Genomic DNA, 15,178 nt, shown 5'->3' with positions numbered 1-15,178 from the left:
CCGATTAATTTATTAATCTATACATATAAAATTTTTAATTAAATATTAAAACAAAATGACTATAAAATTGAAGATACATAAATTAAATTGTAAATCAATTGAAGATATATATTCTCAATATAATATTGAAAGTTTGACAATCTGCTTTAAATGAGGGTTAGTTCCTTGAACGCAAAGGAAGTTGTCATTGAAACAAGAATTGTGAGACAGTTTGTCTCCCTTCTTCTTCATCTTCTTCATCATCGTCTTCTCTCTCTACAAATACAGTCCAAAAGTCAACCTTTTATTTTCAAACTCCCAGAATTAAACCCCATTTCTTAATCCTCTCCTTCTCTTTCTTTCTTTCTTCCATGCATCCCTCTCCCTCCCATTCTCCCCTCCCTCTCCCCACCCTCCACACCATTATTAATTATGCCTTTAAACCTCTCCAAATTCTTCCCTCTTCCCCTCCTCCTCCTCCTCCTCCTCCTCCTCCTCTCCTTTCACAACATTCCAAAAACCCCATCTTTTTCCCATTCCAGAAAGCTCTTGTCTGCTAAATTTGACTTCACCACCTTTCACCACCGTCACAACCACCACCACCACCACACCCATACCCATGCCCACCCTCTCGGCGCCGGCTCTCCCCCAGCTGCGGCGGAGATCGATCCCCGGTATGGCGTCGAAAAACGACTCGTCCCTTCTGGTCCAAACCCATTGCACCATTGAGATTGAGATTGAGATTGAGATTGAGAGAGGTTCTTTCTTTTGGTTTTGAAATTTTCAATCTTTATATATTATCATGGTTTATATCATTATGTGTATTCATGTTGTAATCATCTTTGTTCACCATTCCATTTTTTTCTTCATCAAATACAAAAAGAAAATTAATAATTATATGTATGTGTATATTAGAACACCACCCAATTCATCCAATTATTGCTCTAATTTATTGTTCTTATTTTATTTACTTTGCGTGAAATTCTAATTAATTATAAAAAGAAGAGCTAATTAAATTATTGTATTATTAACAAAAATGAATCAAGAAATGGCTGTGAGGACACGGCACGTCGCGTGAAACAAGGACTGAGAATTGCATCATTAGGAGGAAATAATTAATATTAATTAATTAATTCAGTTTTTTTTTTCAATTATCTTTCTCGTATTGGGCCGGGCTTCTTTGTAAAATGGAATGGGCTTTTCTTCTCCGGTCACTCGTTCGTCGCAGGAAGGGTTTTGTGAAGATCTCCAATCGTCGTCTTCCTCTTCATTCCCTGCAATTTCACAGCATTCAATCGACCTTCATCGGAGCATCAGCATTTTCACACTAATTCGCGGCGCCATCCTTCCTTCTTCTTCCACTCGGAGTATACGGATTTCATCGCGTCGGTGAGTACGATGAAGAACTTTCAATGAATTCGATTCAATTTATGCATTTCATCTGATTTTTATCGCCGGAATATCTGTGTAAACAGAATCGGAAATCGGCAATGGAAGTTACGAAGTTTTCTAAGATCGATTCAAGCTAGGTCAAATTTTACGGAATTCTTGCATTTATTTTGTCAATTTCAACTCAAAATTTTTCAACAAACACATTTCTGGGAGGATTTTTGTTATTTGATCAAGTATGTGATGGATTTCGAAAGAATGTTGATCATCTTTTTAAAAATCTATACAGAACTCTATAAAAACTCTTTGATTTTCAAAATTTCTTATTTCCCCCAAACGATCGTTTTGTTGGACACACTTTTCAATTCAATATCAAATTGGCGTCTCACTGTTGCGCTTCTTTCTTTGTGTTGTATACGTGGCAACTCTTGATTTGTTCATTTTTTTAAAATTATATATATATATATATAGTAGGTTGACATAATATTTAATTATATTCCATTTTTTGGAATATTGATATTTAAACAATAAATAACAAATATATATTTTTAGTCCAGGGCTAAATTTCAAACATCTTGTTAAAAAAATATAATGTTTACATTTTGGTATTTAATTTTTTTAATCTTTAATTATAGTAGATAACTACTGTCTAATAAAAAAATTATAATATTAATGCAAAAATAGTTATTGCAATATATTTATTTTAATTCAATTGCAATTCTCAAATCAAATTTAGCAGAATATATATTATATTAATATATGGTGAGAAAATAAAAAAAATTGTCCAAATATATGAGCCAATCAGCTTTTTGAATGGAACAGTTGCAAAACAGGGAGAGTTGACCACGGACGGTGAAATCCGAGGACCTGCGGGTCAAAAAATTTTCAGTTCATCTCTTTATAAATAAATTAGCCTCCATAAGCTTCAATTCACACTTCATTTCCCTCTAAATTAATTATGGCTTCCCCCACGCCGGAACGTCCTCCGTTCGCCAACTCCTGCACCGTGCCCAATAGCCTACCCACCGGCCTCCTCCGGTCCGTTAAAGTTCTGGTCGTTCTCTGCGCAAAAAAAGCCGCCCATATCACCAAGAAGCTTAAGTGGAAGCCGAGCCCGGGGGCGACGTTGGCTCGGCCGAAGGACATGCTGAAGACGATTAGCCTATCGGCGATGACTTTGTTTCGCAAGAAAAAGACCAGCCGGCGAGGTGTACGACCGGAGGAGGAGGACGATGAAGAAGAAAAAGAGTGGGGCCGTGTTGGCGTTTGGCAGAGGGGGATCTTGATGGGAGACAAATGCCAGCCGTTGGATTTCCCGGGTGTAATTTACTACGATAGTAACGGCAACAAGGTGAACGAGGCCCCTTTCCGTTCGCCACGTGCCAGCCCTTTGCCCGGTTACCTTCTTAGGAAGCCTGAAGCCTGAAACCTGAAACGCTCCCAAACAGTGAATTTAAGCTCTCTCTTCTTTTTTTTTTTTTGGCACCTTATGAATATGAATAATGCATGTCTATGAGCTTAAAATTTAGGGCATTTTAGTCACCATCTCGATGGCCACAGGATCCATAAAGGATGTTCTTTGATGTTATCGAAAAAGTACAGGAGAATTGTCTATTTCCATCTCCGTTGCATATTTTAACTACACGGTCGATTGGTTCATAACTACGCGACTCTTAAACAAAATCCTCTAGATCAATAATTTTAAATATAAAAAAAAATTATATTTATTTAAATTTTAGATAAGAAACAATAATCCATTTGAAAAAATCTTTATGTGTTATTTTTCACTTCATTAAAATAAAAAATAGATTTAATTAATATCGAAATGTCCTGAAACATATGTGGGCAGAGTGATATTTTATAAAACTATGGGGGGCTATTTGCAAAATCCGCAAAAGAACAATCCATCTTCCCCGAAACGAAAAGTTGTGCGCCCAAAACCCTACACCCACCCGCGGTAAACCCGCTGACTCTTTTGTTGTTGCTATCTCTGGACTTTCCTCGTCACTCCACCCTTCCGATCCACTGCCACCTCCGCCGTCATGGATGCCCGCCGAGCCTCTCGCGTCGTCATCGACCCCAAAGTTCGGCAGGTCGGCTTCTTCACCCCCGACGCCCCGCATTCTCCGGGTGGGGCCCTTCCCACTCCGCCCGACTGCACTACTTCACTGCTCCCCGACTCTCCGACCAGTAATTCTCTGTCTCCTGTAATGATTCCGCCTCCACGTCACCCTTCCGACAACCTTTCCTCCCGGTCGGCTGGAAATTGGAGGCACCCTGAGGACCTGGTCCGTGTTGGGAGCCACAATCCCTCAGAAATGCTGCTCCGATCGTCGCCGATGGCGTCGCCCTCGACTCGAATTGCAGGTGAAGAATTGGAATCCTCGGAGGTTTCGTCGGCCTCCGTCTTGCTTCGGCGGAGTGGTTCGGGGAAGTTAGCCTCTAGCTGCCCTGGCGTTGGATTCTACATGGCGGCTAAGCGGGGGGATAATTTGGAGACAATGCCTGCCAATAGTGTGAGGACATTGGGAACTAACAAGCCTGCTGAAGCGACAGGTGATGTCTCTTTCCTAGTTGGTGGTCTGTGTAAAAGGAACGGGGAAGATATGGGCCATTTATTCACGCCTTGCCTGCCGTCCCTTGAAAAGAAGGCAGAGCATTATTGCTCAATGGCTTTAGCGCCATTTTGTAAGTTAATTTAGATTGAAAGGAACCACTGCAGAGCTAAGAACTCAGTAGCTTGTGGGGTTGATTGTGGTTTCTAGTTCATTTAAAGTTCCTTCTATAAAGACCTTCATGCGTGTTCCCAGCTTTTATCTCTGTCTACTGGACTTATTGGTGAATTTCTTGACCCATAACGAGCTTGCATTTAATTTGGTTAGGCTTTTGGGGATAAACAACCACAACTTGTCAGGAGTAGGGGCTTTCATGTATGCTTATTACCGAAGGTGCTTTTGTGAGTGCATATAAAATTATGAGTTATTCATGCTTTGGATAGAAGAACCTAACATGTTTTTCTCCTCAACACATGGCTTTTTTTGGTTGAAGTTTTTCTCAAACGCATGTTATCTCCTGGAAGTTCAAAATTGTATTTCCAGAACGAAAAAGATTTCTCTCACTCACTTCTATCTTTAGAAGAGGGAGTGCATATCTAATCATGAGGTATTTTTTGTTGGATGAAACTTGGGCTAAGTGAATGAATCTCAGCTGTTATTTGGATGGAAAAATCCAAGGTGTTTGTTTCCCCTGGGTGTTATCTCCACGACTACGCCTTCATTGGCATAGAAGACAGGGAGAAATGAATGCTTCCCTCCCCAAAAATATAATTGAAATCTCATATACGCTTTTGTCTCTACATAATTTGATAAATTAGCTCTTGCAGAAAAGATGGGAGGAGCATCCACAGAGGCCAAAGACCATCTTCCTTCAAGTTCGAAACCCTTGAAGGAAAAAACTACTAAGGCTGAAAGACGGGCTTTACAGGAGGCTCAGCGAGCAGCAAAAGTTTCTGCAAAAGGTACAATTCTTCAGTAAACAGCCCCCAGTCCACGGAGTTTGATCATGAACTTTTTTCTATAAATACATCACTAAACTACAGAAAATTGAATGATTCATTGACAGATAGTAAATTAATAATTACATTTAACTTACCTTGTGTTCATACTATTTCTGTAGTTGATAAGGATTGTCGTCCCAAAAATTTAATAAAAGAAAAAGAAACTGTTGATAGGAAATAATTTTAATGCCCTTACAAAATGGGATTAAGTGCAAACGATCAAAATGGACTAGAAACAACTTAGTTGTTCAGTTTGTTTTTTTTCAAGATGACCATTTAGTATATGTAAGCCCACAAACATGCATTCACCATACGGAGCTAATTGACTGAATTACCCTTACGCTTTTGCGCACCATAGGTTCAATTAGGTTCCTTATTTCTCTCAGTTCCATCTTTAAGGTTTTAGATGGTAAGCCATCTGTATGCAGATGAAGAGCATTGTAATTTACATTATATTTCACTTCACTTTTATAGCGTAGTGTAGCATGTTGATTTCACTGGCTTCGTTCGTTGTGTATATTAGCTTTTAACACCTGCATTAGCTATTCCCATGCGCAAACATTTTAATTGGCACTTCATTTTATTTAATAAATCTTGGTTGTTACCGTCTTTAGTTTTTCTCTGGTTACGTATAGCAGAAATTTTTTAGTTGGCTCATTTAACTATCTCATATTGTTGGTATTTTTATTTATTTATTTTTTTTTAAGGTGAGGCAAATAAGTCAGGTTCTGCCTCTGGGGCAACAGCCGGTAAAGTTGGGAAACAGCCTTCAACAGTTAAAGGTCCTGCTACACCTTCAGTTGCATCTGCTGACAATAGAGGAGGTGATCGTATTGTTGATAAAGAAAGGAAGAAAGATGCCCCCCCTCCACGTATGCAATTTGATGATAAAAATCGGGTCGAAAGGGCTAAAAAGCGAGCTGTGTTTAATCAAACTGAAGCAAGAAATAGGGTTGCATTATTTCGCCATTTGCCACAATATGAGCAGGGGACTCAACTTCCTGATCTTGTGTCAAAATTTTTCCAACTCGATACCTTTCATCCTGCCATTTACAAGGTGCATTTTGTGGAAACTAGCTAATATAGCTTTTGATTTCATATGAGCTAGAAATAATGCCAAGCATCACCTTCTAGATTGAAATTGAGCACAAAATATTGGCTAAATTTCTTTTTCTCATGATATGCGTTAGTATCACAGAATATGAACTGTATGGTCATAAGTGCTATAAAATTTTGGTTTAATAGAGGAGATCAAAACAATACAGTTGTTTTTAATCAGGAAGAGATGGAACTTTTACTAGATATGAAGAACGGAGTATTTTAATTTTCCTTTTTTTGTTAAAAGAATTACCAATAGAATGTCCGTTGAAAATTCTGATATCCAAACCAATATTCTCAACATTCATATTTTTCTCATCCTAAGTTAGCTTTACCCCACTTCCAATCTCATGAAATTGATGTATGACCATAGTTTTCTCTTTTCATTCGCTTAAATGCTTTTTTTTTTTTTTTTTTTTTTTTGCAATTTTACATGTTGAGACGTGTGTACAGAAGATATCGTTATGAATCGTGTATTGATAGTCTTTAGACGCTAATGTGATGAATGTCTGAACTGCTTTTGCGTTAAGAATTTATGATATTACCGTGTATTTACTCTGACAAGTGATTATCTTATATAGTCACATATCGATATTCTATTAGGTTGGTTTACAATACATGGCTGGAGATATATCTGGCGGTAATGCTCGTTGTATAGCAATGCTCCATGCATTTCAGGAGGCTATTAAAGACTACTCAACTCCGCCACAGAAATCTCTCGTTAGAGATTTAACTGCAAAAATTGGTGTCTATGTGTCATTCTTTAATGAATGCAGGCCATTGTCTGTTAGCATGGGTAATGCAATCAGATTTTTGAAAAATCGCATTGCCAAATTACCACCAAGTCTTCTAGAATCTGAGGCGAAAGCTACACTTTCCCTAGATATCAGTCGTTTTATCAACGAGAAGATAATGCTTGCTGATGAGGTCATAGTTAGACACGCTGCTACGAAGATCAGGGATGGAGACGTTCTTCTCACATATGGATCACCCTGTGTTGTAGAGATGCTTCTATTGTATGCTCATGATCTTGGGAAACAATTTCGTGTTGTAGTGGTAGATTCTCGACCAAAACTTGAGGGCCAAGCATTGCTGCGTAGGCTGATAGCAAAGGGCCTCAGTTGTACTTACACTCATATAAATGCTATTTCCTATGTGATGCGTGAAGTAAACCGTGTTTTTCTGGGTGCTGCTGCTGTATTAGCTAACGGAACTGTATATTCAAGAGTGGGGACTGCAGGTATTGCCATGGTTGCAGATGCATTTCATGTTCCAGTATTATTCTGCTGTGAAGCATATAAATTTCATGAAAGGGTACAACTTGATTCAATATGCTTTAATGAATTAGGTACGTATTCTTGTGCTTGTCCTTCCTTCTTTTCTTCCTTCCATTGGGGACGGTCAATTTCTGAGCCCTTTCTAATTGCCTGCAGGCGACCCAGATGCTATATCCAAGATTTCAGGAAGGGCTGATATTAGTTATCTAGATAGTCTGACTTCTAAAGAACATTTTCAACTTCTGAATTTAATGTAAATCCGCATTAGATTCATGATATTCTTTATTTTATTTTATTTTTGTCTTGAAAGGATGTGTACTAACTAGGTATTTATACTGTCACAGGTATGATGCTACACCTTCAGATTACATCTCAATGATTGTCACAGATTATGGCATGGTAAGTCTGAGTGTATATCTCTCTCTCTCTGCATGTACACGTCATTTCTTGTTGTTCATTTACTTGATAGTCCAAAAATGTATGCAAAAGAAATAAAAAAGGGAATTAGGGCCTATTGGAAAGACACGACAGGTATTACTTTGATGGGGCTTATACCATTAATTAGGGGTAGGAATCACTTGAAAAAAAAAGATGACTGACCCACAAATATAATGCCGATATGGTGAGATTGCACAAGAAGACCTCTTATGCCGGTCATCTCCTGTAATGTTTTCTAAGACCAAAGTCGAGAAAAATAAAAAATTTTGAAGGTCGTTTAGCAGATTAGAAATTATCGAAGAAAGGACGTGAAAGAGACTACTTCAAATACAAAAACGAAACTTTACAAAAAAGAAAAAAAGGCCACTATGATGACCTAAACTTCAAAGGTCTCGTGGCACTGAACTTTATAGGAATTAAGGAAATATGAGTGGCATTAGCGCAATGGTTTGTTATGCCATAGAAGATGTAGAACTGCTAAGGATTTATTTTTAGACATTCTATGTTTCTTCTTCAAGAAGTTTTGTAATGGGGCCTATTATGGAAAGTGTTGTAGTTTCCTTTTATCTATAGCTCACACCTTTGACCCAAAATACTGGTTTCGTTCCAAAAGGATTTTCCCGTGAGGCTAGTTGACGTATTGTGAAATCTCATATAGGTTGGGTCTCAAAGGAGTGGATTGTGAGAGCCCAGCGGGGTGGATTGTGAGATCTCACGTTGGTTTAAGTTTTCAAGGGTGTAAAAACTTCCCCTAGTTGATGTGTTTTAAAACCATGAAGGTGACTGTGGGTGAAACATAACGAGCCAAAGCGAACAAGATTTGCTGACACTTCTTAGTGGAAGAAAAATCGAAAACTAGTCCAATACTCACTGTACCTTGCTTTCTTTTTCTCTTACGACAAAGTCTTTGCAATTCCATTTTTTTCGCGACTGGCTGAAATAATATGTACAGTCCTTGCCTAAACATGCTCGATTGCAGATCCCAGCAACAAGCGTGCCTGTGATCGTACGCGAGTATCGCAGAGAGCACCTCCTATGGGTATGACTTAGAAAGCAGTTCAATTCAAGGTGATGCAGCTGGTTTTTGCAGAGGAGAAACATTCAGTGATATAGCATGTTCTACATGATTCACTTGTGAAAAAGTAAAACCAACCAGAGTTTTCCTCATCCATTTTTGCACCCAAATACCACTTTTATGGTATCCATGGTGTCTATTGGCTGGCTGGTGGCTTAAAATTTTGATTTTGGTGAAATAACGGTGAAGAGTGCGATTGTCGCTTCTCCTCTTACTCCATTCTCACTATTTTGTATATCAATTTGTACTCCTAAATTTGTCATATCCATCAGATTTCGCTACGAACATCCATTTTTATCTCAATTTTATCAGATATGCAAGTGTTTCAATTAATTTTCGAACATAATTAGTTTGTTTGATGATTGCACATAATTTGAATGAAAAAACAAAAAAACTAGATTTATTTTTGTTTTTATAAATCTAAAGCATAACGACTCGGAAGATAACACACTGCCCAAACACTACTGCCTTAAACTATCAAACAAAAACAACAGCCGCCTGAGATCAGGGCATTGTTCTTCAAATTAGTTAATCAAGCTCCAGGAGCAGCGTCTTTCACCTTACTCTGCAAATACCCTCCATACTCCCTCGCATAATCCTTCACTTGGCTGGCCGTGTCGTAAATGCGGCTCCTCGCATACTCCACCTGCTCCGACCCCGGTGGGTGCATCCCTTTGAAGTACCGGTACGCCCACGAGACCCCGGCTGCAGCAGCCACCGCAAAGCCACCCAGACACAGCAACCCGACGGCGGGGATGAAGAGGAAGAAGACGAGGGGAGCCCAGATGGGGCTTGTTAAAAGGATGACAGGGCTAAGGAAGATGAGGGTGATGAGGGCGGCAGTGAATGTAAGGCCGATGAGGAAGATGAGAATGGAGGCGGAGATGAAGAGGGTGAGAAGGCCGAGGAGCTGCGGGGAGTTGGGTGCATGTTCTTGGAGGCGGCGGATGAGGGCGGTGGCGGTTGAGGGACGATCGGCCATGGGTGAGAAGGAGGTGGCGGTGGTGGTGGTGGGAGTGAACGGGTAAAAGAGAAATGACGACGAGGATTTTGAGGGAAGGGTGCGTGTATATAGAGACAGATGGGAGAAGGAGAAGACATGAAGGGGATACACGTGGTGGGATTGGAGCTACTTATGGGTGCCCATGGCTGACCCTTTCTTTACCTTTCATACCCATATTTACGTAATATATCATAAATATGTGTATAGTTTGTATTTAATTTCTTCCTCAGAATCTAATTATAAGTTCATTCCAAATCGAGCTAAAACTAAAATGGAAGTGGAGCCACCACATGAGGAGACCCATAGCTACCTTAAAACGTCTCGTCCCCGACCCTTCCCAGCAATCTTAACTCTAATTTAGTATCTTATATCTAAAGTTTTTTTCCAAAAGGTTGGAAAGTAATACGCCCGGTTCACCAGGTTGTAACATAGTAGGACTCACTCATACTCAAAATCTGAGTTTGATCTTGGCTTAAAAAGAAGGCTAACTATATGGTTACACCTGCAAATTAAACGTTGTTTTCCTATTTAATTGGCCATACTCTTTTTTTTTTTATTATTTAAACTTTATCATTATCGTCACGTAATTCAAAATTAGACAATGAAACCTAAGTTTAAAATAATAATAATATTCCCTCCATCTTATCTTATCCAAAGTTTTTGTCTTTGTTGGAGACAAGCCGATGCCTCCATAGGAAAATAACAACACTCATTGGAGTTGAGAATTCCACTTTTCTTTGCTTTTCCTTATTCGTTTCTTTTTTGTTTTTACAATTTTTATTTTTTAAGTTTTTTTAAAATAAGATTTAAGATTTATTTGAGAGTAATTTTAAAATAGTTAAAATTATTTTTAGTGTTTAAAATCACTTTGAAAATATACTTTTAATTATTTAAAATTATTTTGTATGAAATGAAAATAGTGTTACTTTAGGATTTAACAAAATTTGTGAATTGGGTAATGTTAAAATTGATTGACTCGTGGCGGTAAAAGAAGAAGAGAAGATGAAAGTAGAGCAGACGCGAGCGATTGATAAGCCCTTGCTTCCTTTCTGTGTTCTTCTGATTCAGTTGACTATGGCTGTGGCTATGGCGGACGCTACAGAAGCTGCCAATTAAGCTTCCCTGCAGTGAACCCATTTCTTCTCTTTCTCTGTTTATGTGGATTCTTGTAATTCTGATGCCATATTATTCGCGTTAAGTCTTCATGGATGCTCGGCGAGGATCCCGCGTCGTCAAACCCAAAGTTCGTCAGGTCGGATTCTTCACCCTCGACGCTCCAAACCCCCCCGGACGCTCCCTATCCGGTCCGGTCGGCTTTGGTTCTTCTCAACAATCCCTCTCTCCTCCCACCGATCCCTTGTCTCCGGTCATGATTCCTCCTCCTCGTCATCTCTCCGATAACTTTGCCTCACGCTCTACTATTCTTCCTGTTCCGACTCCGGCCAATTGGAGGAATTCCGGTGATCAGATTCATGTTGGCAGTTATAACCCTTCCCAGACCCTGCTTGCGACTTCTCCTTCGAGTAGAATTTGGGACGATGAGCTGGAGATGTCCGAGGATTCTTCCACCTCCGTTCCGTATCGCCGGAGTGGTTCCGGGAAGATTGCGTCGAGCCTTCCTGGCCTTGGAGTCCACATGGCGGCTAAGTCGTCTGAGAATTCGCAGGCGGTGCCTCTCAGGACGCTGGGACCTAATAAGCCTTCTGGAGTTGCAGGTGATACTGCATTCCTAATCCTTACTTATTTCCCCCTTTTCTTTGATGCAAGGGGGATTTTGTTAATGTGTGCCAATTTTGAGTCTGTACTTTTCCTTTTTGAGGTGCAGCATTTTAGTGCAGCATTGACTTTATACATCTAATTATTACGCTTTCTGCTATGCATTTCTTTTTCATATCAGTTGGAAGATGGGGCTGTGGCCGTGTTTCCATGTCTTGCACTTTACTGAATCCATTCGGTGCTCTTTTTTTGTTTATTTTTTTCTTTTCTTGTTTGGATACATTCAGCTTTTACTGGCGTCTCCGAGAAGCTCTCCTAACTTCATTAAACAAGTTTTTGAAGGCAGATTGAAGGCCAGAGTTTAACTTTCAGTTGCTCTATAGCTATATTTTTGGGGTATATGGATTGATAGAAGCTAGGATATTGATGGAAGGGGTAGGAACTTTTATGTTTTTTGGACTGGGTATGGTTTTTTTCTCTTCATTTAGTTCCCTTTCTAAACATTTCTGCATTTATTTTTTGGCTGCTATCCTTGCCAATTGGAGTGTGTTTTTGAGGGGATAGTGCTTTTTGGGAGAATATCGTGTCCTCTCCTCTGTATATTCCTTTTAGTTGTTGAAATTTAGTTTCTTACCATAACAGAAAAGAAAGGAAAAAATGGGTATGCTTATTGTAAGTTATAGCTATTTATAAATAGCAGGCTAGAATCTCATTTCAGATTCTGATATCCGCAAAAAACCCCTGTATAGTCGAACTTCAAGCTAACCCAAGATGACTTCCTACTGCTGCCCTGTGCCAAACTCTCATACTAAATATATTTTAGTTATTTTGTTCATACTGATATCGCTTATACAATGGTATGCATTTCCTATTTTAGTGGAGTTTCTTACTTTTCTGTGCTAGTTAATTGTTTTCTCAAGAGTGCTACCACCAGATCATGAATGCACATTCAAGGTTGATGTAATTAGAAAGAGGGGCCTTGTTTTAATTTTAGAAGATTTTTTATTTAAATAAATGTTTGTATGAGCCTTTGATTCACGTTTAATGGATAATGAAGAACCATTTTCCCTGTTTAGAGTTGAACTTTGCGCAGTTTTATTGTTTGAGAGAGTTCGGAGAAGAAAATAGAAAGGATCATGAAGAAAAGAAAGGACAGGGTAACTATGGAATTGTATGGTTCTTCAAGAAAGAGGTATGGAATTGAAAAGAGTAAAGGAAGGGGAATCACCGGGAGTTGGTACATTGTCCTAAAGGGCTAACTGGATGATGCTTTGGAGATTATGAATTCAATAAAACTATGACAAAATTGTTCATTATGTAGAACTAGCAATAACGACTGTAAAGCATCATCAACTATTCTACTTCTCTGTTGGAACTTGTCAATTTTTTTCTGATTCTGTCATGCTTGCATGGTCTGGTTATAGTGCCCAATTTTGAACTCCGTTCATATCGAGGAGCCAAAACATTTCTTAGAATGAGGGATTAAAAGGGAAAACAACAATGAAATTCTGCATGGCTGTGAACATCCAAATTTACTTTCTTATGGAACGTGCATTGGGTTACTAGGTTCTCATTTCTACTACTTTGCTCTTGCAGAAAATAATGGAGGGGTGCCCACAGAGGTGCAAAATCAACCACCGCCATCAAGTTCAAAATCCCTGAAGGCAAAAACAACGAAGGCTGAAAGACGGGCTCTGCAGGAGGCACAACGAGCAGCAAAAGTTTCTGCAAAAGGTTTTATTCCATTTCAATCATTTGAAATGTACCATGAACTATATTGCTAATTATCTTGCTAGAAAGTGAACACTTTTTGAATCAAGAAATGTAGAGGGTTAAGTGGAATTAGTTTAGTGCATTGTACATGGAAGTATTTGTACACTCCTTGACTCGTGCTCTTAAAAATTTCTAATTTCTGGATTTGCTATTGCATGGGTAATTTGTTTTAACGGGTCATTCTATCTGGTTATGAATGCTAATAATTATCCTTTTTCCCTTTCTTTGGATTTTTATGTGACAGAAAAATTTTGAGGGCTCATATAATTACTAGTTCATTTGTTTTATTTATTTATTTATTTTCTTAATTTTTCATATGTTTATTGGTTCTCTAAAAGGTGAGACGAATAAGTCAGGTACTGCTCCTGGTAAAACTGTGAAGCAGCCTTCGGCTATGAAAGATAGCACTGCTGCACCTTCGGTTGCATCTACTGATAAAAGAGGAGGTGATCGCACACTTGATAAAGAAAGGAAGAAAGATGCGCCCCATCCACGAATGCAGTTTGATGATAAAAATAGGGTAGAAAAGGCTAAAAAACGAGCAGTTTTCAACCAAACTGAAGCTCGAAATAGGGTTGAATTATTTCGCCATTTGCCTCAATATGAGCAGGGAACTCAGCTTCCTGATCTTGTGTCGAAGTTTTTCCAACTTGACACCATTCATCCTGCCATTTACAAGGTTGTTTTCTCTTTCTTTTTCCTTTTTTTTTTTTTTTTTTTTTTTTTTTTTTTTTTTTATTGAAAACTACCTAATACAGTTTTGTTTTGTCTCAAGATTCTTACTTTTCCCATTCCAGATGAAAATCTCATAGCTTCGCCCCTGTTTGATTAGAACTGTTATGTTTTAAGATTTCATATTGATGATCTATGACGATAGTTTTGTTTTTATGGGACTTTATACACTCTAACATGATGATTTAAACGTATGGATGGCCTCTTTATTATATATATATATATATATATATATATATACATATGGTCGTCAATTTATAGTATTTCTGATAAATTTTCTGACTAGTGTTTGTCTAATTTAGTCGCATACCTATACTCTTATCAGGTTGGTTTACAATATATGGCCGGAGATATATGTGGAGGCAATGCTCGCTGTATTGCTATGCTTCATGCCTTTCAACAGGCCATCAAAGACTACTCAACTCCGCCACAGAAATCTCTGGGTAGAGATTTAACTGCAAAAATTGGTGGCTATGTGTCATTCTTCAACGAGTGCAGGCCACTGTCTGTTAGCATGGGAAATTCAATTAGGTTTCTGAAGAACCGCATTGCCAAATTACCAGTGAATCTTCTGGAATCTGAAGTAAAAGCTACACTTTGCTCAGATATTGATCGCTTTATCAATGAGAAGATTATCATTGCAGATGAGGTCATAGTTAGACATGCTGCTACTAAAATCAGGGATGGAGATGTTCTTCTCACATATGGATCATCATGTGCTGTAGAGATGCTTCTATTATATGCACATGAACTCGGAAAAGAATTCCGTGTTGTGGTGGTGGATTCCCGACCAAAACTGGAAGGGCAAGCATTGCTTCGTAGGCTAATAGCAAGCGGCCTAAAGTGTACCTACACTCATATAAATGCTATTTCTTACGTGATGCACGAAGTAACACGAGTTTTTCTGGGGGCTGCTGCAGTATTGTCTAATGGAACTGTATATTCTAGAGTGGGAACTGCAGGTGTTGCCATGGTTGCTAATGCATTCCATGTGCCAGTCTTAATCTGCTGCGAAGCCTATAAATTTCATGAAAGGGTACAGCTTGACTCAATATGTTTCAATGAATTAGGTACATATTGTTATGTCATCTTCTCTCTTATTTCCTTCCAGAAGAGGGTAAAGGGACAATGTCTAAGCATTT

General features: G+C 38.8%; 4 protein-coding genes across 8 annotated transcripts in view; 3 read left to right on the top strand and 1 right to left on the bottom strand.

Annotated features, from left to right (window-relative positions):
- Positions 1-1,176: 1,176 nt before the first annotated feature.
- Positions 1,177-3,001, top strand: LOC111472519. 2 transcript variants are annotated; one of them, XR_002715440.1, is made up of 2 exons: positions 1,177-1,368; positions 1,455-1,520. XR_002715440.1 is itself a non-coding variant. In XM_023118134.1 (2 exons), the coding sequence occupies exon 2, from the start codon at positions 2,327-2,329 to the stop codon at positions 2,792-2,794; it is 468 nt and encodes a 155-aa protein (XP_022973902.1). In that variant the 5' UTR covers positions 1,177-1,368; positions 2,202-2,326; the 3' UTR covers positions 2,795-3,001. The 2 variants fall into 2 exon arrangements, 1 of the variants encoding a protein (XP_022973902.1); XM_023118134.1 differs by lacking the exon at positions 1,455-1,520 and adding an exon at positions 2,202-3,001.
- Positions 3,002-3,244: 243 nt separating this feature from the next.
- Positions 3,245-9,123, top strand: LOC111495813 (translation initiation factor eIF-2B subunit delta-like). Of its 2 annotated transcripts, none has more exons than XM_023146008.1 (7): positions 3,245-3,924; positions 4,751-4,885; positions 5,632-5,981; positions 6,626-7,370; positions 7,456-7,552; positions 7,644-7,698; positions 8,717-9,123. In XM_023146008.1, exons 1-7 carry the CDS (start codon positions 3,411-3,413, stop codon positions 8,780-8,782), a joined length of 1,962 nt encoding a protein of 653 aa, XP_023001776.1. In that variant the 5' UTR covers positions 3,245-3,410; the 3' UTR covers positions 8,783-9,123. The 2 variants fall into 2 exon arrangements, with proteins under 2 accessions (XP_023001776.1, XP_023001785.1); XM_023146017.1 differs by having other exon boundaries at positions 3,839-3,924; positions 4,756-4,885.
- Positions 9,124-9,190: 67 nt separating this feature from the next.
- LOC111495847 (oleosin 1-like) lies at positions 9,191-9,933 on the bottom strand. The gene has a single exon (XM_023146049.1). It carries the CDS (start codon positions 9,792-9,794, stop codon positions 9,345-9,347), a length of 450 nt encoding a protein of 149 aa, XP_023001817.1. The 5' UTR covers positions 9,795-9,933; the 3' UTR covers positions 9,191-9,344.
- Positions 9,934-10,783: 850 nt separating this feature from the next.
- LOC111495828 (translation initiation factor eIF-2B subunit delta-like) overlaps positions 10,784-15,178 on the top strand; it is a 6,667-nt gene continuing 2,272 nt past the window's right edge. The window contains exons 1-4 of one of the 3 annotated variants that reach the window (XR_002720362.1): positions 10,784-11,530; positions 13,128-13,265; positions 13,643-13,983; positions 14,362-15,106. Coding sequence is in view for 1 of the 3 variants with exons in the window: in XM_023146031.1 (XP_023001799.1) it covers positions 11,020-11,530; positions 13,128-13,265; positions 13,643-13,983; positions 14,362-15,106 (1,735 nt within the window). In the remaining 2 variants the exon portion in view is untranslated. Of the gene's footprint in view, positions 11,531-11,823; positions 11,995-13,127; positions 13,266-13,642; positions 13,984-14,361; positions 15,107-15,178 lie in introns of those variants that run through there. The other 2 variants (XM_023146031.1, XR_002720364.1) reach the window with 2 other exon arrangements.

Source organism: Cucurbita maxima, unplaced genomic scaffold (genome assembly GCF_002738345.1).
Source record: "Cucurbita maxima cultivar Rimu unplaced genomic scaffold, Cmax_1.0 Cma_Scf00002, whole genome shotgun sequence".
In the NCBI taxonomy this organism is placed as follows: Eukaryota; Viridiplantae; Streptophyta; class Magnoliopsida; order Cucurbitales; family Cucurbitaceae; genus Cucurbita; species Cucurbita maxima.
Note: the sequence above shows the minus strand (reverse complement) of the source record. Positions and strands in the feature narration are given on the sequence as shown.

Excerpts from the sequence above, each read along its gene's own strand:
- LOC111495847 (XM_023146049.1), bottom strand. The coding sequence starts at position 9,794 with ATGGCCGATCGTCCCTCAACCGCCACCGCCCTCATCCGCCGCCTCCAA.
- LOC111495813 (XM_023146008.1), top strand. The coding sequence starts at position 3,411 with ATGGATGCCCGCCGAGCCTCTCGCGTCGTCATCGACCCCAAAGTTCGG. Across the intron at positions 3,925-4,750 it reads CAAGCCTGCTGAAGCGACAG|AAAAGATGGGAGGAGCATCC; the intron begins GTGATGTCTCTT and ends TAGCTCTTGCAG. Across the intron at positions 7,699-8,716 it reads TTGTCACAGATTATGGCATG|ATCCCAGCAACAAGCGTGCC; the intron begins GTAAGTCTGAGT and ends GCTCGATTGCAG.
- LOC111472519 (XM_023118134.1), top strand. The coding sequence starts at position 2,327 with ATGGCTTCCCCCACGCCGGAACGTCCTCCGTTCGCCAACTCCTGCACC.